Consider the following 25,666-nt stretch of genomic DNA (forward strand, 5'->3'; position numbering starts at 1 on the left):
GTCCAGTAAATGGGCCCCATGGTTCCAGATGAGTGTCCAGTAAATGGGCCCCATGGTTCCAGATGAGTGTCCAGTAAATGGGCCCCATGGTTCCAGATGTAATAGCCTCATGAAAAAACAAACAAACAAACATCTAATCAACAATGATGCCATTTGACAGTGAGGTGAGGCGAGAAGAGGACAGGCAAGCTGAGGAGATTTTAGTTTGGGGAGAGGATGGCCAGGCAGGGGTCCTTGAACATCATATTCCCACTTATTGTAGAGTATTAGAGAGCTATTAGGTTGTGTTTACTTGCCCTCTTTCTCAGTTGCTCTTGAGTGGGGGGTTTTTGTGAGAGAGAAACCCAGCACAGGGACTTCTTAGCAAGAGCGTAACGTTCGGTAACTCTTCATTTTAAGAGGTCCTTATTACAGTGTAACTACATGTGTAATTTCAATAACAACTGTTGTGGTTAATTGTAATGACTCATAGTTACACTGTAATAACAAAATGTAACTGATGGTAATTGCAGTCTGTAATTATAGAGGTGTAAAAACAAATGCTTGTTACCATGCTTGTTACAATTCACAAATGTTGTGTTTTAGTTTCTTTCTTCTGTCACAAGATTGGACAGATACACTGGGTGTCTGGGATTACAAAGGTTGAGAGGCTCAATGGGCTCTAATTACCTACCCGTGCGCCCCAAAAAGTGTACAAACTGGGTTAACTTGGTAGAGTTTACAAAAACAGATCAGATGTAGGTCAACCTCACTGACTGACGTCTATATTCAGGTGTCATCCCAGATAAAACATTTAAAAAATGTATAATTAATGTGTAAGTTACCCATTATAAACCCACAAGTACACTACAGAGTACATGTAATATCTGCATAAGTAGACCATAATTACTAGGTGTTACACTTATTTTTGTGTAGCTAAATCCTGTCTTGAGGGGTACTTACTTGTAATTAATGTGTACTTATATAGTACATAACCCATCCTGACAACCTGGCCTTTATTTTTGTTAATTTGGTATTTTATTAGGATCCCCAATAGCTGATCCCCAAATACTCTTCCTAGGGTCCACACAAAACATGAAGCTTGACATAATAGAGAACATTAATAGAGAAGAACAGCTCAAGGACAGAACTACATCTTTTTTTAAAGGCACACATAGCCTACATACAGTTGAACTCGGAAGTTTACATGCACCTTAGCCAAATACAATTAAACACAGTTTTTCACAATTCCTGACATTTAACCCTGGTAACAATTCCCTGTTTTAAGTTAGTTAGGATCAACACTTTATTTTATGAATGTGAAATGTAAGAATAATAGTAGAGAGAATGATTTATATCAGCTTTTATTTCTTTCATCACATTCCCAGTGGGTCAGAAGTTTACATACACTCTATTAGTATTTGGTAGCATTGCCTTTAACCTTTAAATTGTTTACTTGGGTCAAATGTTTCAGGTAGCCTTCCACAAGCTTCCCACAATAAGTTGGGTGAATTTTGGCCCATTCCTCCTGACAGAGCTGGTGTAACTGAGTCAGGTTTGTAGGCCTCCTTGCTCGCACACGCTTTTTCAGTTCTTCCCACAATTGTTCTATAGGATTGAGGTCAGGGCTTTGTGATGGCCACTCCAATACCTTGACTTTGTTGTCCTTAAGCCATTTCGCCACAACTTTGGAAGTATGCTTGGTGTCATTGTCCATTTGGAAGACCCATTTGCGACCAAGCTTTAACTTCCTGACTGATGTCTTTAGATGTTGCTTCAACATATCCACATAATTTTCCTACCTCATGATGCCATCTATTTTGTGAAGTGCGCCAGTCCCGCCTAGAGCAAAGCACCTCCACAAGATGATGCTGCCACCCCTGTGTTTCACGGTTGGGATGGTGTTCTTCGGCTTGCAAGCCTACCCCTTTTTCCTCCAAACATAATGATGGACATTATGGCCAAACAGTTATATTTTTGTTTCATTAGACCAGAGGACATTTCTCCAAAAAGTACAATCTTTGTCCCCATGTGCAGTTGCAAACCGTAGCCTGGCTTTTTTATGCCTGTTTTGGAGCAGTGGCTTCTTCCATGCCGAGCGGCCTTTCAGGTTATGTCAATATAGGACTCGTTTTACTATGGATATAGATAATTTTGTACCTGTTTCCTCCAGCATCTTCACAGGATCCTTTGCTGTTGTTATGGGATTGATTTGCACTTATCACACTAAAGTACGTTCATCTCTAGGAGACAACGCTTCTCCTTCCTGAGCGGTATAAACACACCCACTACTATTGTTTGTATAGATGAACGTGGAACCTTCAGGCGTTTGGAAATTGCTCCCAATGATGAACCAGACTTGCGGAGGTCTAAAAGAAATTCTGAGGTCTTGGCTGATTTCTTTTGATTTTCCCATGATGTCAAGTAAAGAGGCACTGCGTTTGAAGGTAGGCCTTGAAATACATCCACAGGTACACCTCCAATTGACTCAAATGATGTCAATTAGCGTATCAGAAGCTTCTAAAGCCATGACATTTTCTGGAATTTTCCAAGCTGTTTATTAAAGGCACAGTCAACTTAGTGTATGTACATTTCTGACCTACTGGAATTGTGATACATTGAATTATAAGTGAAATAGTCTGCCTGTAAACAAAATGACTTGTGTCATGCACAAAGCAGATGTCCTAACCAACTTGCCAAAACTATAGTTTGTTAACAAGAAATTTGTGGAGTGGTTGAAAAACGAGTTTTAATGACTTCAATCTAAGTATATGTAAACTTCCGACTTCAACTGTATCAATACATATACACAAACTATCTAGTTCAAATAGGGGAGAGGCGTTGTGCCGTGAGGTGTTGCTTTATCTGTTCTTTAAATCAGGTTTGCTGTTTATTTGAGCAATATGAGATGGAACAAAGTACTATGCAATAATTGCTCTATATAATACTGTAAGCTTTCTTGAATTTGGGGACTGTAGAATGTCCACTGGTGGCATGTCTGGTGGGGTGAGTGTGTGTGTGTCAGAGCTATGTTTAAATTGACTATGCAACATTTTAGGGATTTTAATGTTTCTTATAAAAGCAAGAAGTCATGCAGTCAGTATCTCCTCAACTCATAGCCAAGAGAGACTGGCATGCACAGTATTTATATCAGACCTCTCAATTTTGGGGCAGCTGCAGTTTAACTAGTTATTTCCTTGCAGCACTCGACAACATGACTGGATAATAATCAAGATAAGACTAAACTAGAGCCTGCAGTACTTGCTTTTTGGAGTGTGGTGTCAACAAAGCAGAACATCTCTTTATTACAGACAGACCTCTGACTATGACAGTTTATAACCTAAGGTAACACCAAGTAATTTAGTCTCCTCAACTTGTTCAACAGCCACACCATTCATTTCGAGATTCAGCTGAAGTCTAGAACTTAGGGAATATTTGTACAAAATACAATGCTCTTAGCTGCCCTGCGATACACCATGTTTTACATGTATAACATAGAAGCTGCCATTAAAGAAAAACCCTTCTAGTTCTATTAGATAAATAGCTCTGAATCCACGATATGGCAGAGGTTGCGAAGCCATAACACATAAGTTTTTTTCAACAGAAGGTTAAGGTCAATAACATCAAAGGCTGCACTGAAATCTAACAGTACAGCTCCCACAATCTTCTTGTTATCAATTTCTTTCAGCCAATCATCAGATATTTGTGTCAGTGCAGTACATGTTGAGTGCCATTCTCTATAAGCATGCTGAAAGTCTGTTGTTATTTTGTTTACATAGAAATACCATTGCATTTGCTCAAACATTTGCTCAAATGTTTCCAACAGTTTGCGAAGAGCTGGCAGGAAGCCGAATAGGTCTGCTGTTAGAATCAGTAAAGGCCGCTTTACCACTTGGGTAGCGGAATCATTTTTGTATTTCCCTCCAGGACTGAGGACAAAGACTTTCTTCCAAGCTCCGTAGAGAGTACCGGTACAGAGTCAATGTGCGGGGGCACAAGTTAGTCGAGGTAATTGAGGTAATATGTACATGTATTGTAGGTAGACAAAGTGACTATACACAGATAATAATCAGAGTGTAGCACCAGTGTAAAAGGGGGGGCAATGAAAATAGTCTGCGTAACCCTTTTATTAGATGTTCAGGAGTCTTATGGCTTGGGGGCAAAAGCTGTTAAGAAGACTCTTGGACCTAGACTTAGCGCTCCGGTACCGCTTGCTGTGTGGTAGCAGAGAGAACAGTCTATGACTAAGGTGGCTGGAGTCTTTGACAATTTTTAGGGCCATCCTCTGACACCGCCTGGTATAGAAGTCCTGGATGGCAGGAAGCTTGGACCCAGTGATGTACTGGGCTGTACGCACTACTCTCTGTAGTGCCTTGCGGTCGGAGGCCGAGCAGTTGCCATACCAGGCAGTGATGCAACCAGATGCTCTCGATGGTGCAGCTGTAGAACTTTTTGAGGATCTGAGGACCCATGCCAAATCTTTTCAGTCTCCTGAGAGGGAATAGGATTTGTCGTGCTCTCTTCACAACTGTCTTGGTGTGTTTGGACCATGATAGTTTGTTGGTGATGTGGACACCAAGGAACGTGAAGCCCTCAACCTACTCCACTACAGCCCGTTGATGAGAATGTGGGCGTGCTCGGCCCTACGTTTCCTGTAGTCCACAATCATCTCCTTTGTCTTGATCACTTTGAGGGAGAAGTTGTTGTCCTGGCACCACACAGCCAGGTTTCTGATCTCCTCCATATTGGCTGTCTCATCATTGTCGGTGATTAGGCCTACCAAGGGCCCCCCTTGTTGAGGATCAGCGTGGCAGATGTGATTTTTCCAACATTTACCACCTGGGGGCAGCCCGTCAGGAAGTCCATGATCCAGTTGCAGAGGGAGTTTAGTCCCAGGGTCCTTAGCTTAGTGATGAGCTTTGAGGGCACTATGGTGTTGAACGCTGTGCTGTAGTCAATAAACAGCATTCTCACATAGGTGTTCCTTTTTTCCAGGTGGAAAAGGGCAGTTTTGGATCTGTGGATCTGTTTGGGACTGTATACCAATTGGAATGTGTCTAGGGTTTTTTGGCGTTAAGGTGTTGATGTGAGCCATGACAAACCTTTCAAAGCATTTCCCGGTTACCGAAGCGGGTTCTACAGGACAGGAATCATTTAGGCAGGTTACCAGTGCTTTTTTTCGGAAAAGGGACTATGCTGGTCTGTTTGAAACATGTTGGTATTACAGACTCGACTAGGAAGAGGGAGAAAATGTCAGTGAAGACACTTGCCAGTTGGTCAGTTCATGCTCGGAGTACACGTCCTGGTAATCTGTCTGGCCCTGCGGCCTTGTGAATGTTGACCTGTTTAAATGTCTTACTCACATCATCTACGGATAGCGTGATCACACAGATCACACAGATGCTCTCATGCATGTTTCAGTGTTACTTGCCTCCAAGCGATCATAAAAGTAATTTAGCTCATCTGGTAGGCTCGTACCACTAGAGAGCTCATGGCTGTGCTTCCCTTTGTAGGCTGTAATAGTTTGTAAGCCCTGCCACATCCGTTGAGCGACGGAGCCGGTGTAGTAAGATTCAATCTTGGTCCTGTATTGATGCTTTGCCTGTTTGATGGTTCATCTGAGGACATAGCGGGATTTCTTATTAGCTTCCGGGTTAGAGTCACACTCCTTGAAAGCGGCAGATCTACCCTTTAGCTCAGTGCGGATGTTGCTTCTAATCCATGGTTTCTGGTTGGGGTATGTACAGTCATTGTGGGGACAATGTCATCAATGCACTTATTGACGAAGCTAGTGACTGATGTGGTGTACTCCTCAATTCCATCGGAAGAATCCCTGAACATATTCCAGTCTGTGCTAGCAAAACAGTCCTGTAGCTTAGCATCTGCGTCATCTGACCACTTTTTATTGAACGAGTCACTGGTGCATCCTGCTTTAGTTTTTGCTTGTAAGCAGGAGTCAGGAGGATATAATTATGGTCAGATTTGCCAAATGGAGGGTGAGGGAGAGCTTTGTTCGTGTCTCTGTGTGTGGAGTACAGGTGGCCCACAGTTTGTTTCCTTCTGGTTGCACATTTAACATGCTGGTAGAAATGAGGTAAAACTAATTTAAGTTTCCCTGCAGTAAAGTCCACAGCCACTAGGAGCGCCACTTCTGGATGTTTGTTTTCCTGTTTGCTTATTGCCGTATACAGCACATTGAGTGCGTTCTTAGTGCCAGCATCGGTTTGTGGTGGTAAATAGACAGCTACAAAGAATATAAAACTCTGGTCTACAGCTTATCATGAGATACTCTACCTCAGGTGAGGAAAACCTAGAAACTTCCTTTGATTTCGTGCATCAGCTGTTGTTTACAAATATACATAGGCCGCCACCCCATGTCTTATCAGAGGCGCTTGTTCTATCCTGCATTTAAAGCGTAGAACTCGTCAGCTGTATGTTATTCATGTCGTTGTTCAGCCATAATTCGGTGAAACATAAGATATTACAGTTTTTAAATCCCGTTGGTAGGATATACGTGCTCATAGCTCATCTATTTTATTATCTAATGATTGTACGTTGGCTAATAGGACTGATGGTAAAGGCAGATTACCCACTCGCTGTCGGATCCTTACAAGGCACCCAGACCTACATCGCTGATATCTCTGTTTCTTTCTCCTGCGAATGACTGGTGTGAGGGCCTTTCGGGTGTCTGGAGTAAACCTTTGCTTATGATTCGTTAAAGAAAAATTATTCTTACAGTACGGGGTGAGTAATCACTGTCCTGATATCTAGAAGCTCTTTTCGGTCATAAGAGACGATGGCAGAAACATTATGTTCAAAATAAGTGACAAAAATACACAAAAACACACAATAGCACAATTGGTCGGGGACAGTAAAACGCCAGCCATCTCCTCCAGCTCCATTATCAACATTCTTTATATCATTGATCTTGGCATTTAAAACAGTTTTGTCTTCTTTTTGTTGAATTTAATCACATAATTTCTCAATTTGCATTAAGTCAGCAAGTCAGATGTGCAGCCAGACTTATTAGCCACTTCTTTTGCCCCATCTCTTTTAAACCATACAGTGATTCAATTCATTAATGACAATCTAATGTGTCCTACTACTCGTCATGATTTCCCTGTTAATTTCTTAGTGCGCCAATCCAGTTAACGGGATTGATTTGACAACACCCAGTGAAATAGCAGCGCGCCAAATTCAAAAACAGAAATACTCATAATAATAATAATTCATAAATCATACAAGTGTTAACCACCGGTTTAAAGATGAACTACTTGTTAATCCAGCCACAGTGTCAGATTTCAAAAAGGCTTTACGGCGAAAGCAAACCATGCTATTATCTGAGGACAGCACCCCATCAAACATACACATGAAAATCATAATTCAACCCGCCAGGCACATCACAAAAGTCAGAAATAACATATAATTCATGCCTTGCCTTTGAAGATCTTCTTCTGTTGGCACTTCAATATGTCCATTAAACATCACAAATGGTCCTTTTGTTCGATTAATTCTGTCGTTATATCCCCAAAATGTCCATTTATTTGGCACGTTTGATTCTGAAAATACACCGGTTCCAACTGGCGCCACATGACTACAAAGTATCTAATAAGTTACCTGTAAACTTGATCCAGACATTTCAAACAACCTTCCTAATACAACTTTAGGTATTTTTTAACGTAAATAATCTATCAAATTTAAGAAGGGATAAACTGCGTTCAACAGGGGATAAAAACAAAGTGGAGTGAGCTTTCAGGTCACGCGCCCCTAACAAACAGTACACAGTCTGCCAAGTCCTGAGACGCATCCTGCAGAGTCAACTATATGTCAAGATAGAGTGTATCACAAGTTTCCTTCCTGGGTCACATTGTCTCTACCTGTCCCACCTCACTCAAGCCGGTCCAGCGGTTCCTCGGGTTTGCCAATTTTAACAGGTATTTTATACGCAACTTTGGTGCGGTGGCAGTGCCTCTCACGGTCCTAACCCACAAATCCAAGACCTGTTTTTGCAGGACTCCCGAGGCTGACAGGGCATTCATGCAGCTCAAGGGACGTTTCGCCTCCGGACCCATCCTTGTTCATCCTGACCCTGCTCGTCCCTTTGTTGTAGCGGTGGATGCCTCCTTTCACAGCGGAACGAGGATGACAAGAAACTGCACCCATGCGCCTTTCTCTCCAAGCGGTTCTTGCCAGCAGAACGCAACTACGATGTAGGCAACCGGGAGCTCTTGACAGTTAAGTGGGCCCTTGAGGGGTGGAGGGGGCACCTCATCCTTTCGTGATCTGGAAGGATCATAAGAACTTGGTCACCATTCAAGAAGCCAAGAGATTGAACCAGTCTATGTTTTTTAACAGGTTCAATTTCACAGTAGCCTATCCCCCGGGATCAGAAAGCAGATGACCTGTCCCGCCAACACGATGTCTTTAACGAGGAAAGAGACTCCGAGCCCATCATCTCCAGCTCCCGCATAGTGGCCCCTGTGATATGGAGTATTGAGACCATGGTGGGAAAGCCCAGACCCGAGAATCTAACCCCGGCGGGGGTCCCACTGACTGTCCATCAGCCTGTTCTCGAGTGCTACAATGGGATGCTTCTCAAAATTAACTGGACATCCAGAGGTTAATTCTGGCAAAAATTCTGGTGGCCCAACATGATTGAGGATGTGAGATCCTTCGTTGCGGCCTGTTCCACCTGTGCCCGAAGCAAGTCCTCACGACAGCAACCGGCTGGGTTGCTCCAACCTCTGCCCATCCCCAGCTGGCCCTGGTCCCACCTGTCCGTAGACTTTATCACAGGGTTACCTCCATCCAAGGTCTAACCACTAGTTAAAAGACGAGAGGCCTGTAAGGGACCAGGACGACTGATCCGTGTAAAGGAAAGAATGAATGGGGCCATGTATCGTGAGATTTTGAGTGAAAACCTCCTTCCATCAGCAAGGGCATTGAAGATGAAACGTGGCTGGGTCTTTCAGAATGTCAATGATCCCAAACACACCGCCCGGGCAACGAAGGAGTGGCTTCGTAAGAAGCATTTCAAGGTCCTGGAGTGGCCTAGCTAGTCTCCAGATCTCAACCCCATAGAAAATCTTTGGAGGGAGTTGAAAGTCCTTGTTGCCCAGCAAGAGCCCCAAAACATCACTGCTCTAGAGGAGATCTGCATGGAGGAATGGGCCAAAATACCAGCAACAGTGTATGAAAACCTGTCATTGCCAACAAAGCAAAGGGTATATAACAAAGTATTGAGATAAACTTTTGTTATTGACCAAATACTTATTTTCCACCATAATTTGCAAATAAATTCATAAAAAATCCTACAATGTGATTTTCTATATTTTTTCCCCTCATTTTGTCTGTCATAGTTGAAGTGTACCTATGATGAAAATTACAGGCTTCTCTCTTCTTTTTAAGTGGGAGAACTTGCACAATTGGTGGCTGACTAAATACTTTTTCCCCCCACTGTATCTGTAATATCTGCATAAGTACAAAGGTTGTCACCAGTTGTTACACAGCCTTTAGCTATTTAAAGTGATGTGTAACTTTATAGATACCAATGAGCAAGTTGTATATAATTACGTATTACTCAATAACAAGTGAAAATACCCACAAACAAAAAAATAAGCTTCTATTTTAGTCAGCTTTATTGCAACATGTAAAAAAATACCTTACATTTCTTACAAAATAACAAGGGTTTTTATCATTAGATGAATAATTTGATTAATTAGATTAAACAAAGATATAGGTCTACTCAGTAACATGAAAATAACTATTCTAGTGGTGACTCAAATCTGTAGCCTACAGTATTGTGAGTAGCCTAGATATCTAGCTAAATTAGAAAAATGGGATTGTCTTTTTCTTCCCTTTTTAACATTACAAGTAACAATGGACATCGAGAACTCTGTCTCTGACTCTGTCAATTTCTTGTCAGCATTTCCCATCCTGGAGTCTGAGACCTTGTGGGAATCTGTGGTAAAGAAGAAGAGTGTATGACAATTTAGCGTAGACACTCTACATTACCCCTAGTTATCATCATCATGAGTTCTATAGTTAAGGTGTAAAGGTACAGTGCCTTGCGAAAGTATTCGGCCCCCTTGAACTTTGCGACCTTTTGCCACATTTCAGGCTTCAAACATAAAGATATAAAACTGTATTTTTTTGTGAAGAATCAACAACAAGTGGGACACAATCATGACATCACGACATTTATTGGAAATTTCAAACTTTTTTAACAAATCAAAACGGAAAAATTGGGCGTGCAAAATTATTCAGCCCCCTTAAGTTAATACTTTGTAGCGCCACCTTTTGCTGCGATTACAGCTGTAAGTCGCTTGGGGTATGTCTGCGTCTTGTGACCGTAGCGTACATGTAGGTATGTGTAGCAGGACCAAATCAGAAAGATAGGTAGGAGCAAGCCCATGTAATGCTTTGTAGGTTAGCAGTAAAACCTTAAAATCAGCCCTAACCTTAACAGGAAGCCAGTGTAGAGAGGCTAGCACTGGAGTCATATGATCAAAGTCTATTCTGTACATGGTAACTAGCTGACCACCTGCACTGAGTCTCTGCACACACACACACACACACACACACACACACACACACACACACACACACACACACACACACACACACACTGTATATAAACAATCATGCTACACACACATCACAGCAGCTGCTACCAGACTCTTCTTATTATTACTAAATACTGCACAATTTACACCAAAAACCAGTGTAAATATTGGACTATAAATTGTGCGTTCCTTTATTATACTTACTGTATGCTAAAATGTTTATTCTATTCTACTGAGACATTTAGTTTATCTTCGTATTCTTATCTTTCATTTGTTTTTATTGTTGAGGTATAAAGAACTGGAGACTGATTCCAAGATGTTTTCTACTCACGTTCGCATACGCCGATACATGGACTGTCTATATCCGGGTCCAACATCACATGCACACTAGCACTCTGCGCACAGCAAGCAGTGTGAGCTGCAAAGACGTCATCACGTCACCCAAAAACATGGCAGGCATTGGATGAATAGAAAATGTTAATATCTTTGGCTGTGAGTGATGGAAAACAAAATCGGCCTCAGCGACAATTATTAGAAAAATTCCAAAAATGTTTTGTGCACAAAGGTGATGACTAAAGTGTCTTATTAGGAATTTTCTAATCTGACTTTATTTCTAATCTGACTCTGTGGCCATTTATGGAAATTATCTTTCTGGGCCGGGCATCAATTCAGTTGCAGTACCAAGGCAAGACTGTTGGAAGTAAGCATTTTTGTTGGATGGTGTGTACCGTGTGTATCCTGTACATACGACTAATAAAACTTGAAACATAGAGATGAGAGGTGAGGAGAGAGGGCAGTGTAAATCAGGAGAGAGAAAATAGCATTTTGTATTACATGAATTGAAAGCGATAGTTTTTGAGCTTCCATTAGGTCATAGTCCATTTTAGGGTTAAGAGAGGTTTAGCATTCTCTGTCGCTTTAGAGTAGTTTATGTGAAAGAGCAACCTAGAATAGCAACTTTTTCTTAGCAAGACTTCAAAGTTCTTATTTGAAATACCCATGACTGCCAACTTGGGAGAGTGGAGGAGAAAGATAGAGAGGCGAGTATAGTAGGGCAGGTCAGGCGAGATAAAATAGCATATTCCTTAGTGTCACATGAATTGTGAGTTATACCTGTATACTCCCAGAAGAGAGGGTAGTTAGTACAAAGAAAGGGTTCTTCATTTTGTGGCTGTAGGGTAACCCTTTTTTGGGCTGTGGAGAAGCTTTTTGTTTCGTTTTTTTAAATAAACCTTTGTATATCTATTTGTATGGTTCTTCATTACATTGTTAGAACCAGAGGGTTCTTTATTACACTGTTGAACATTTCCCGGCTACTGGTTGCAGTGAAAATGTGGTAAATATTCAAAAAGCAACTGTATTTTCAGAGTTGGATTAAGGTATTTTTTGCTGTAAGGGACAGTATCCTTCTGTATTCTGATAACCTGGAAGTAATCCTCACTTGGGATTTGAACTCACAACCTCTCAGTTGCTATTGACCTGAATTTCCTGTACACCCCCGAGTCTGTAGGTATAATAGAAATTTGTAAAAATATTAGAACCAATAGAGTTTCTGTCATTTGTCCCAATGGGGTTCCATTTAGAACTATCTCATGAAGAACCCTCTGGTTCCAGGTAGAACCAATAACAGGCTCTACAGTTTTACTTATAGGATACTTCAGATGCGCTTATGGCACACACTGTTAGGTACTCACTTGGTACGGGTCGGTATCTTTATGGGTAAATGTGTGCAAAATCTAATATATTGGAACATTTTTCTACCCAATATATTCAATATAAGATACAATCATTACTGCACTCATTAGCATATTTACAGGCATGGTCTAAAATATGTTTTATTTGTGCCAACCATTAGTGGAAGCGTTGTTTAAGTGGAATTATCATTATATTGATCAAGTTTGAGCAACTCATTTCTCTACTCCCAGTTCTGCAATCTTTGTAATAGCTTGTAAAAATCAAGGGCTGCACTGAACCTCGACAGGATCGGTGTCCCTGAAACCAGGACAGTTGTTGCTAACGTGCGCTAATGTGACTAGAATTACTTTGTAAAAAAACAGCCAACTGTCTGGGACATAGACATGTCTTATATGGGCAGAAAGCTTAAATTAACTGCAGTGTCCAATTTTCAGTAGCTATTACAATGAAACAATACCATGCTATTGTTTGAGGAGAGTGCACAACAACAAAACACTTTTATCAAGGCAACTGGTTTGATACATTCACCTCTGAAGGTAAATAATATACTTACATTCAGTAATCTTTCTCTGATTTGTCATCCTGAGGGTCCCAGAGATAACATGTAGCATAGTTTTGTTTGATAAAATCACATTTTTATATTAAAATGTAGGATCTGGTAGTTTGAACCCCTTCCACAAACTTCAAAGTGTTTCCTTTCAAATGGTATCAAGAACATGCATATCTTTGCTTCAGATCCCGAGCTACAGGCAGTTAGATTTGGGTATATCAGTTTAGGCAGATTTTTTTTTAAAGGGTACGGTCCTTTAAGAGGTTGAGGTTACTGTGCATTTTGCGATTAACTTAATGGCAGTTGGTCACAAGGAAGTTTGTGTTTATTTTTGAATAATGTACTGTGAGTTTGCTGCAAGTACACTACCTTCAGAAAGTATTCAACAAATCATCAATCAATTGTATTTATTTACAAGCCCTTTTTGCATCAGCAGATCTCACAAAGTGCTTATACATAATCCCAGCCTAAAACAGCAAGCAATGCAGATGTAGAAGCATGGAGGCTAGGAAAAACTCCCTATAAAAGGCAGGAACCAAGGAAGAAACCTAGAGAGGAACCAGGCCCTGAGGGGTGGCCAATCCTCTTCTGGCTGTGCTGGGTGGAGATTATAAGAGTACATGGCCATTAAGGCCAGAGGCGTTCTTCAAGATGTTCAACTGTTCATAGATGACCAGCAGGGTCAAATAATACTCATAGTGGTTGTAAAATGTACAACAGGTCAGCACCTCAGGAGCAAATATCAGTTGGCTTTTTATAGCCGAGCATTCAGAGGTCGAGAAAGTAGGTGCTGTATGGAGGGAGAGAGAGGGAGAGAGAGAGAAAGGGAGAGAGAGAGAGGGAGAGAGAGAGGGTCAAAAACAGGTACGGGACAAGGTAGCACGTTCGATGAACAAGTCAGGGTTCCATAGTCGCCGGCAAAACAGCAGAAACTGGATCAGCAGCACGACCAGGTGGACTGGGGACGGGGACAGCAAGGAGTCATCAGACCAAGTAGTTCTGAGGCATGGTCCTAGGGCTCAGGTTCTCAGGGTGGGGAGAGACAGCGAGAGAGAGATGGAAGACAGAAAGAGAATTAGAGGAAGCGTACTTAACTTCTTATGGCTGCAGGGGCAGTATTGAGTAGCTTGGTTGAGAGGTGCCCATAGTAAATGGCCTGCTCCTCAGTCATAGTGCTAATATTTTCATATTATTATTAGTATTGGATAGAAAACACTCTGAAGTTTCTAAAACTGTTTGAATTATGTCTGTGAGTATAACAGAACTCATATTGCAGGAAAAAACCTGAGAAATTCCACTTCCTGTTTGGATTTTTTCTGGGGGTGGCAGATTTTCTACCAAGCTCTCATTGAAATTACAGCGAGATATGGATGAGTTTTCACTTCCTACGCCTTCCACTAGATGTCAACATCTAATGTGAAGGGGTTCGAATGAGACAGGAGATAGTCACCACTGCCACGAGTTGACCATGCTTTCACCATGCACGTTTGTGACATTGAAATTGTTTACCAAACACGCTAGCCAGAGTAGCTAATTGGACATAAATAATGGACATTTTCGAACAAATCAAGCATTTATAGGGGACCTGGGATTCCTAGGACTGCATTCTGATGAAGTTCATCAAAGATAAGGAAACATTTATCATGTATTTTCTGGTTTCTGTTGACTCCAACATGGCGGCTAATTTGGCTATTGTTCTGAGCTCCGTCTCAGATTATTGCATGGGTTGCTTTTTCCGTAATGTTTTTTTTAAATCTGACACAGTGGTTGCATTAAGGAGAGGTATATCTATAATTCCATGTGTATAACTTGTATTATCATCTACATTTATGAGTATTTATGTTGAAACAATGTGGCTATGCAAAATCACTTGATGTTTTTGGAACTACTGAATGTAATGCGCCAATGTAAACTCAGATTTTTAGAAATATAAATATGAACTTTATCAAACAAACGAAGTGAGAGGGCCAGGAGGTATGCGGTCAACAATGCTTGACTCAGGGAGGAGGACGCCCCTGCCATGCATAGTCCCATGGGATGTTGGCTATCAACAACAAGGCAACTCCTATGACTAATTGGGAATGGGACGCAAGCGTAGGATTGATCACCCTGTCGCTGGCCGCCTTTGGGGAGGGTGTATAGTGTGAAAGGCCGAAACACCCTAGGAACCAAAGGTACACTACTGACGATGCGCTCCCCAAATTTCACCACGCTCACTGTTCATTAACTCTTGGAAGTGCTTGCACAAAGGTTGGTAACATCTCATCCTGTGTTCTTGGAATCTAACATGATTTTTTTGTGACCTCATTGCTGTACCCCACACATACAATTATCTGTAAGGTTCCTCAGTCGACTAGTGAATTTCCAACACAGATTTAACCACAAAGACCAGGGAGGTTTTCCAATGTCTCGCAAAGAAGAGCACCTATTGGCAGATGGGTAAGAATAAAAAAGCAGACATTGAATATCCCGTTGAGTATGGTGAAGTTATTAATTACACTTTGGATGGTATATCAATACACCCAGTCACTACAAAGATACAGACGTCCCTCCTAACTCGGTTGCCAGAGAGGAAGGACAGTGCTCAGGGATGAGGTCGTTGGTGACTTTAAAACAGTTACATATTTTATTGGCTGTGATAGGACAACACTTAGGAGTAGGATTCAACAACATTGTAGTTACTCCACAATACTAACCAAAATGACAGAGTTAGAAGAAGGAAGTATGTACAGAATAAAATACAGTATTCCAAAACATGTATCCTGTTAAAATAAGGCACTAAAGTTCAACTGCAGAAAAATGTGGCAATTATTTAAACTTTATGTCCTTAATACAAAGTGTACTGTTTGGGGCAAATCCAACACGGTGGTGGCTGCATCATGTTATGGGTATGCTTGTCATCGGCAAGGACTAGGGAGTTTTTGGTTATAAAAAGAAACTGAAGAAAGCTAAGCACAGGCAAAATCATAGAGGAAAACTTTCCAACAGACACTGGGAGACAAACATACCTTTCATCGGGACAATAACCTAAGACACAAGGCCAAATATACCCTGGTTTTGCTCACCAGGACGACATGGATTGTTCCTGAGTGGTCTAGTTACAGTTTTGACTTAAATTGGCTTGAAAATCTATGGCAAGACTTGAAAATGGCTCTCTAGTAATGATCAGCAGCTAACGTGACAGAGCATGAAGAATTAAAAAAAGAATCATGTGCAAATATTGTACAATCCAGGTGTACTAAGCTTAGAGACTTACCCAGAAAGACTCACAGCTGTAATTGCTGCCAAAGGTGATTCTAACATGTATTGACTCAGGGGTGTGACTACTTATGTATTTGATATTCAATACATTTGTAAAAAATATATAAATACATTTTATCATTGTGAGTAAATGGGTGAGGAAAAACATGCATTTAAGCCATTTTGAATTCAGGCTGTAACACAACAAAATGTGGAAATGTATGAACACTTACGGTAGTTTTTCAAAAATTCACAGTAACTTTCTGTGGCTGATTTGTGGCACCCTCATTTACCTGATGGTGTGGCAGGATGGTCAGTTTGTTGTCAAACCAGAAAGAATGCTTAGTAGTACTTTCCTGCTGTCAAATGACCTTGTGGCCTCATGGGTGGAATGTCATTCATATTTTTAAAAAATCTTATTTTTTTTAAACCTGTCAAAAATCTGGTGTTTCCATGTCAAACTGTTTTGTTATATTTCAGTCTTCTGTGAAGTATTTAAAGTGTAATATTGGGACGCAAACTCAAAATGTAATACTTTTCAACTCTGGGATGATACAGGTGTCTCCTTTTTTTAAACCCAAAACCATATGTGTGACCAGGAAACACTCTGTGTGACCCTGATTTAGCCCACTGCAGTAAAAGGACAGTGGGGCTCTTTATCACATTCTCTTACAAATACAGCAGAACTGACAGTGTTAAAAGACATGCTCAACCTTTGACAACATAATAATCAACCACTTAAACTGGTACAACACTTCCACTGACGCTTGGCACAAATACACAAAATTCAGTAACTTGTTGTTGTTTACTGTACTTTCACTGCCACCGGTAGACTGTAGGGTACTGTAAAACTACAGGAACTTTTTTAACAGTGTAGCATTTCATGTACTGTACTTTCACTGCAACCGGTAGACTGTAGGGTACTGTAAAACTACAGGAACTTTTTAACAGTGTAGCATTTCATGGCATAAAGGAAAACATGGTGGAGAGGGAAAGAACAGGACGGTTCATCACAGCAATAAAGAACCCTTCCTGAAATGCAAAACAATTGTTACACATATTATGTCACTCTGACCCCTGACAAAGAACCCCCCCCCCCCCCCCCCCCCACAACTTTTTTTTTTGCGTGTACTCCTTCAACATCAATTAGCTGATATTCCCACTCTTTTTAGGGCTCGGAGAGCTTTAGCACTTCAGTGTATATTGTTAAATGCATCCGCATGCATGACACATTTTATTTGCACATTATTGTGCATAATCAGTTTTAAACAGAACGTTATAAACATATACAATATATTCCATGCCGTAATCTTCATATTAAAAAGCTACAATATTCACAAAGTTTATGGGTTATACTTAGGAAAATGTTTTAAAGATTTGTGATTCTAGTTTTCATATGAAAAAAATGACAGGTAAATTAGGAAAGTTACTGTGAATATTACCTGCCTTTGCAACCCTATATATAGTCCACAATGCTAATGCTACTGTAACTATTGTCCACTTCAGATAGACAGCTCATAGTGGCTTTTTATACTTTCCCCTCAGGTTTCCTGTATTACAGGGACATCTCCAAGGCTGTCAGTAAAACCGAGGCCAAAGCTCTTAGAAGCATCATTGAAGAGACTGCCCATTGGATCGCACCCGATTCTATACTGGCTCTGACAGGTGGCTTTCGCAGGTACAGTACAACTCTTATCTCAGCTTGTCAGTGTGGATGTATTTGTGTATGTTATTGAGTTTGAAACAGTGCGCCATTGCAACGGTCGTAGTCTTAGTTCCTTGTTGTTTTCATTCTACACATGACAGACATGGTTCTTTTGTTCCTGCCACGCAAGAGAGTAGAGTGTGTACAGAGGCAACAATCGTGTGTTACACTACAGTCATTACATTCAGCATCCAAACCAATGTCACTTACATGACATTACCATGTTCCCAATGAACGGCTATATCAACTTAAAAGGCCAGCTAGGCGGGTACAACGTGGGTCTGTTTGTTCACATCCTGCGCCATCACTTTCTCTTCATGTCAGTTTCCTTTGTGCTCTATTTGTGTGTGGCACAGTGTGCTTCAGTGAGCTCCAAGCACTGGGCTCTATGGTATTGTAAAAATGTTGCCGTGACTGGTGGCGGTGTGTGGTTAAATAATGCATGAGCAGTCTGGCAATAAGGACGTGCGCCTCTCTTCTCTACAGGAGTGACAGGCCTTCTGCTGCTTCGTCAACAGTCTGTTCCACTTATATCTCTTATAGCTCTTTCTGATCTGTCTTCATTCCGCAACCATCGCTCTCTTTCTTTCTGGATTGCAGGTTGGGGCATTTCTTGTCCTGACTCATGCACCGGAGTGTCACGCTCGTTGAAATGAGCGGACCAAGGCGCAGCGTGCATAGAGTTCCACGTGTTTATTAAAATGACACTCGCCAACAAAAACAATAAACAGCCAAGCGAAACGTGACGACTGCAGTGCTCACAGGCACTACACGAAAACAAGATCTCACAAACTAATGTTGGAATAAAGGCTGTCTAAGTATGATCCCCAATCAGAGACAACGATAGCTGCAGCTGCCTCTGACCGGGAACTATACCCAACAAAGAAATAAAAAAACTAGAATGCCCACCCAAATCACACCCCGACCTAACCAAATAGAGAAATAAAAAAGGCTCTCTAAGGTCAGGGTGTGACATGGAGGCATGCTCTGCAGAGTGGTCATTAGCTGCCACAGTCACAAAGTCATAAAATCAGATTTTTTTAAGCTAACCCTCACCTTAAAGGCCCAACTTAGAGGAAGTTGCCACAATATATTTAGAGTAATTCCTGTCCTACAACGAAATTTCTTGTTTATGTTTCACCTCGAAGACTGACGCAGGCTGGTAATACATATTCAGGAATTGGGGGTGGGAACGTTGTGGTGATTTTCACATTTAGCAGAGAAATAACAATATATAGGCCACTGACTAACAGCTGTCAGTGTAACTAGCTAGCATGCTAACCTTAGCAAGCTAATGAAAGTTATGTGAACACCATTTCAGTTAAGACAGGCATACGAGATGTTGACATGTTGAGTGTTGAGATTTGTCTGACTCTTGCCATTTTATAATTCCATTGAAACAGTGTCGGATTCCAGACGTCATTCATATTTGGAAACGCACACAGACATGATAAAATAGCTACATTCTTCGTTCTCTCTGTTATCATTTCAGCAAGCTAGCTAGCTATATATCAGTGCATTATCTAAATTGTGCAGCTATATATCAATGTATTATCTAAATTGCACAGCTATACTGTATATCAATATACTATCTAAATTGTGCAGCTATATATCAATGCATTATCTAAACTGCGCACCTATATATCAATGCATTATCTAAATTGTGCAGCTATATATCAATGCATTATCTAAACTGCGCACCTATATATCAATGCATTATCTAAATTGTGCAGCTATATATCAATGTATTATCTAAATTGCACAGTTATATATCAATGTATTATCTAAATTGTGCAGCTATAGAGTATATCAATGCATTATCTAAATTGTGCAGCTATATATCAATGCCTTATCTAAATTGTGCAGCTATACAGTATATCAATGCATTATCTAAATTGAGAAAGGGAATCTGCCATAGAAATAGAACGAATATAAGCTCTGGTAATATGGATAGCCTAACTATTGAATGGTTTGGAGTGTGTATTGAAGCAATGGGCAAGTTTGTTTTGCACGGCCCATTACCCAGTGCTACACTGATTCTTTAGAATCAATGCAATTGTCAAAAATGTGCAAACCCTGGAAACATTTTTTTAAATGTTTTATTTCCTCTTTATTTAACCAGGTAGGCATGTTGAGAACAACTTCTCGTTAACAACTGCGACTTGGCCAAGATTAAGATCCCTAAGATTAGGGAGGTAAGGCAATAAATAGGCCATAGTGGCGAAAAATGACAATTTAGCATTAACACTGGAGTGATAGATGTGCAGATGATGTGCAAGTAGAGATACTAGGGGGCAAAATTAAATTAAATAACAATATGGGGATGAGGTAGTTGGGTGTGCTATTTACAGATGGGCTGTGTACAGGTACAGTGATTGGTAAACTGCTCTGACACCTTGGGCACAGGGCCATGCAAAACGAATTAGCCTCAAACGTTAGTGGTCAAAACCATTCAATATTAGTTTGCACCCCCTATTTTAATTTGCTCCATGGCAAGGTGGCCAAGTGTAGCGTTGTCACAAGTTAACAGCCACAACGTGTCCAATTGTTACTTATTGGCTGTTTTATCCAAAGTGTAGGCTACAGAGAATAACTGTTTGGATCTCAGTCAAAAAGTGGAATTTCTACTGGTGTTTCTACTGGTATGGGTATTTAACCTTAACCACACTGCTAACCCTAATGCCTGACCCTAGTTTTTGCATTCATAAGTGTTTATGATATAGACGATTTTGACTTGCAGCTGGCCCATCTAGCGGAAATTGCTCAGTTTTGCCTACAGGGCAAGATTCATGACAATAAACTTCAACCTGTTTCTGTATCTCCCACTCACTCTCTCTCTGTGTCTCTCTCTGTGTCTCTCTCTGTGTCTCTCTCTGTGTCTCTCTCTGTCTCTCTCTGTCTCTCTCTGTCTCTCTCTGTCTCTCTCTGTCTCTGTCTCTGTCTCTGTCTCTGTCTCTGTCTCTGTCTCTGTCTCTGTCTCTCTGTCTCTCTCTCTCTCTCTCTCTCTCTCTGTCTCTCTCTCTCTCTGTGTGTCTCTCTCTCTGTCTCTCTGTCTTTCTGTCTCTCTCTCTGTCTCTCTCTCTCTCTCTCTCTCTCTCTCTGTTGAATGGTAGACGCCTCACAAGTCCTCAACTGGCAGCTTCATTAAATAGTACCCACAAAACACCAGTGTCAACGTCAACAGTGGAGAGGCGACTCCGGGATGCTGGCCTTCTAGGCAGAGTTCCTCTGTCCAGTGTCTGTGTTATTTTGCCCATCTTAATCTTTTCTTTTTATTGGCCAGTCTGTGATATGACTTTTTCTTTGCAACTCTGCCTAGAAGGCCAGCATCACAGAGTTGCCTCTTCACTGTTGACGTTGAGACTGGTGTTTTGCTGGTACTATTTAATGAAGCTGCCAGTTGAGGACTTGTGAGGCGTCTGTTTCTCAAGCTAGACACTAATGTACTTGTCCTCTTGTTCAGTTGCGCATCTTCAGTTTCTTGGCAATTTCTCGCATGGAATAGCCTTCATTTCTCAGAACAAGAATAGACTAATGAATTTCAGAAGAAAGTTCTTTGTTTCTGGCCATTTCGAGCCTGAAATCGAACCCACAAATGCTGATGCTACGGATACTCAACTAGACTAAAGAAGGCTCCTTTTTATTGCTTCTTTAATCAGGACAACAGTTTTTAGCTGCGCTAACATATTTGCAAAAGGGTTATCTAATGATCAATTTGCCTTTTAAAATGATGACCTTGGATTAGCTTACACAATGTGCCATCGGACCACGGGCGTGATGGTTGCTGATAATGGGCCTCTGTACACCTATGTAGATATTCCGTTAAAAGTCAGACGTTTCCAGCTACAATAGTAATTTACAACATTAACCATGTCTACACTGTATTTTGGATCAATTTTATTTTATTGGACAAAAAACGTGCAATTCTAATTCCAAACTTTTGAACGGTAGTGTTTATAATGTAGGTAAAAATCAGTGGAAAGCGACACAAACTTGGTGATTAAAAAAATCGAATAAAATGATCTTTCTTATTTGTCTATTTTAGGAAAGTCACACTCCCCTCGGGTTGTGTCTGAAAAGATTCCAGTCACCTTAATTTTGGAAACCTCAATTTATAAACAATTGTGGAAGTATAGTTCTTTGTAAAGCTCTGGGCGGCCACACAAGCATACTGTGTGGCCAGTGTGTGGCCAGTGTGCCAATAACCTCTCTACTCCAGTGTGGTTGTTCTTCTGGAAACAGCTGGCAATGCCACATTACTCTTGTACCCTAAGGAGGGATGACAGCTGGAATGATATTTAATTATGTAAATATTGTCTTCGTGGGGGAAAGAGGAAGAGAAGGAAAAAGTGATGATCATGGGTAGCTAACATTATGATTGGAGTTGAGAGGATGAAACCGTAGGTTATTTATACTGAACAAAAACATAAACGCAACATGTAACGTAATGGTCCCGTGTTTCATGAGATGAAATAAAAGGTCCCAGATATTTTCCATTAACACAAAAATCTTATCTCTCTAATTTAGTGAGCATTTCTCCTTTGCCAAGAAAATCCATCCGCCTGAGAGGTGGAGCCTATCAAGAAGCTGATTAAACAGCATGATCATTACACAGGTGCCACTTGTGCTGGCGATAATAAAAGACCACACTAAAATGTGCAGTTTTGCCACAAAACACAATGGCACAGATTTCTCAAGTTTTGAGGGAGCTTGCAATTGGCATGATGACTGCAGGAATGTCCACCAGAGCTGTTACCAGAGAATTTCATGTTAATTTCCCTACCATATGCCGCCTCCAACGGCGTTTTAGAGAATTTGGCAGTACATCCAACCGTCCATACAACCGCAGACCACGTGTATGGTGTTGTATGGGCGAGCGATTTGCTGATGTCAACGTTCTGAACAGAGTGCCTATGATGGCAGTGGGGTTATGGTATAGGCAGGCATAAGCATTTTATCGATGACAATATGAATGCACAAAAATACTGTGACCAGATCCTGAGGTCCATTGTGAGGACCATTTTTTTAAGGTATCTGTGACCAACATATTCATATTCCCAGTCATGTTAAATCCATAGATTAACTGCATTTATATATTTGTTCAGTATATTTGATGTATTTGTTGAAGGATGTGTTGATGTTGAAGGGTCTATGAGGTATTGTTCTTGGAGACAGGTGACCCCATCAAGTTCATCATTGACCCTTACATCGCACTGGAAAGAGAACATGTGCATCACCATGGAGATAATCTCAGGGTTGATGAAACACCTCTGCAGTGGAGACCTATTAGACCAAAAATAAATGTTATTACATAAATAATTCAAATGTTCCGAACAGTATGGCGCCTTCCACTCATGCTCCTTTACATCACTTGATAACATAAAGGAGTTCAATGTACAGAATGTTAATTCTAAACCCTGGTAGACCTTTTTTATCTACCCATCCATCCATGCTAGTCATACTGTCCTAGATGTATAATTCATATAAACTCTCTAGCCATTATTAAAAGTGAGAATAACCATACACACCCATTGTACCTCAGAGATTCTTGAAAGTCATGACAATCCTTGTCCGGCAGGGAAACTAAAACATTTTATAGTCGAAAATAATAGATTTTGTTGTATTATTTGAACTGAAAAATTACATTTAGGAGGATTGTATTTTTCAAAAATATTTTCCAAAAATATTTTCCATATTATTAATTTCCATGTAGGAAGACCCTTTGTCCTGAGCAAAAACAGGCAGAAATTAAATCTGATCTTTTGTGACTTGTAGGAATATTTCTCCCTCTTAATATCAGAACTCAGGATAAGACCCAGATGTAGACAGCTATAGCCACAGATGTTTATTGACCCAAACAGGGGGCAGGCAAAAGACAGGTCAAAGGCAGGCAATCCAGGGCAGTGACAATAAGGTACAGAACAGCAGGCAGGCTCGGGGTCAGGACAGGCAGAATGGACCTGACAAGACAAGACAAACTGGCAACAGACAAACAGTGACCAGAGGTAGAAATACATTGGTGATAATGGGGAAGATGGGCGACACCTAGCGAGGGGTGGAGACAAGCACAAAGACAGGTGAGACAGATCAGGGTGTGACACTTATTGGGGCATTTCTAAAATTGTCAACTTCATTATCATCTCCAGCACCACCCCACCATCAACATATGTGAAAATGGTGCATTTCTATGTTTTGTGGGAAAGAAGATGGCAAAGATAAATGTTTCCAATGATGTCATTGGTGTGCATCATGTGATTTTAAACAATTAAAAGATGGCGCCGACAGATAGGGCAGCTCTGCTTCTAGCTCCTAAGCAACTTTGCAGTATTTTGTTTTTTTTGTGTGTGTTATTTCTTACATTATTAGCCCAGGGCATTTTTTGTGTTATTACATACAGCCGGAAATAACTTTTGTATATCAGAGCGCTGGTAACTCACCAGCATTACTCACCAGACTGGGAATATGACTTTCCCGAATTGAATACCTTCTTCATACCCCCCAGGGCAATTGAACTGATTCCAGAGGCTGATCGAACACATCACCGGCGGAGAAGAGGTATTCGAAGTAGACTTCTAGTCCGACTCAGGAGGCACACATACCATCCACCGCTTCCGAGTATATTACTCGCTAATGTTCAGTCTATGGGTAAAAAGATAGATGAGCACAGTGCGAGAACTTCCTTCAGGGATTGTAACATACTCTGTTTCACAGAAACATGGTTCAGTCGGGATATACTGTCTTTGTCCATAAAGCCAGCTGGGTTCTCAGTATATAAAGCCAGCTGGGTTCTCAATAATGAACTCTCTGGGAAGAAGAAAGGCGGGGGTGTATGTTTCATGATTAACCACACATTGTGTGATTGTGATAACATACTGAAACTCAAGTCCTTTTGTTCACCCAATCTGGCATACCGCACAATCAAATACCTCCCAAGAGAATTATCTTTGGTTATAGCCACTGGACTTTATGCAAACTGGAAACCACATATCCTGAGGCCAAATTTATTGTAGTTGGGGATTTTAACGCAAATTTGAGGAAACAGCGACACATTGACTGTAGCACTCGCTCTGAGAAAACATTAGACCACAGCTTTTCGCAATGCCTACAAGGCCCTCCCCTGCCCTCCCTTTGGCAAATCTGATCACAACTGTATTTTGCTCCTCCCACCCTATAGGCAGAAACTCAAACAGGTAGTACCCATGCTAAGGACTATTCAACGCTGGTCTGACAAATCAGAATCCACGCTTCAAGATTGTTTTGATCACGCGGACTGGGTTATGTTCCGGGTAGCCTCTAAGAATAACACCGACGAATAAATAGATACAGTTTATCAGGAAGTGTATAGGAGATGTTGTATGCATAGTTACCATTAAAACCTACCCTAACCAGAAACCATGGACAGATGGCAGCCTTCGCACAAAACTGTAAGCGCAAACCACATCATTTAACCATGACAAGGTGACTGGGAATATGGCAGAATACAAACAGTGTAGTTATTCCCTCCGTAAGGCAATCAAACAGGCAAAATGTCACTATAGAGACAAAGTGGAGTTGCAATTCAACGGCTCAGATACGAGACATATGTGGCAGGATCTATAGACAATCACGGACTCGAAAGGGAAAACCAGCCACATTGCAGACACCAACGTCTTGCTTCCGGACAAGCTAAACACATTCTTCACCCGCTTTGAGGATAACAGTGCCGCCGACACGGCCCGCTACCAAGGACTGTGGTTTCTCCTTCTTCGTGGCCGACGTGAGTAAGTCATTTAAGTGTGTTAATCCTTGCAAGGCTGCTGGCCCAGACGGCATCCCCAGCTGCATCCTCAGAGCATGTGCAGACCAGCAGGCTGAAGTGTTATCGGACATATTCAATCTCTCCCTATCCCAGTCTGCTGTCCCCACTTGCTTCAAGATGACCAGCATTGTTCC

General features: G+C 41.2%; 1 protein-coding gene across 1 annotated transcript in view; it reads left to right on the plus strand.

Moving 5' to 3' along the window:
• dntt (deoxynucleotidyltransferase, terminal) overlaps window positions 1-25,666 on the plus strand; it is a 142,869-nt gene that overhangs the window by 60,082 nt on the left and 57,121 nt on the right. Inside the window, exon 7 of the mRNA XM_020479920.2 lies at window positions 17,575-17,707. Coding sequence (XP_020335509.1) covers window positions 17,575-17,707 — 133 coding nt within the window. The remainder of the gene's footprint in view (window positions 1-17,574; window positions 17,708-25,666) is intronic.

This window comes from Oncorhynchus kisutch, linkage group LG4 (assembly GCF_002021735.2).
Source record: "Oncorhynchus kisutch isolate 150728-3 linkage group LG4, Okis_V2, whole genome shotgun sequence".
In the NCBI taxonomy this organism is placed as follows: Eukaryota; Metazoa; Chordata; class Actinopteri; order Salmoniformes; family Salmonidae; genus Oncorhynchus; species Oncorhynchus kisutch.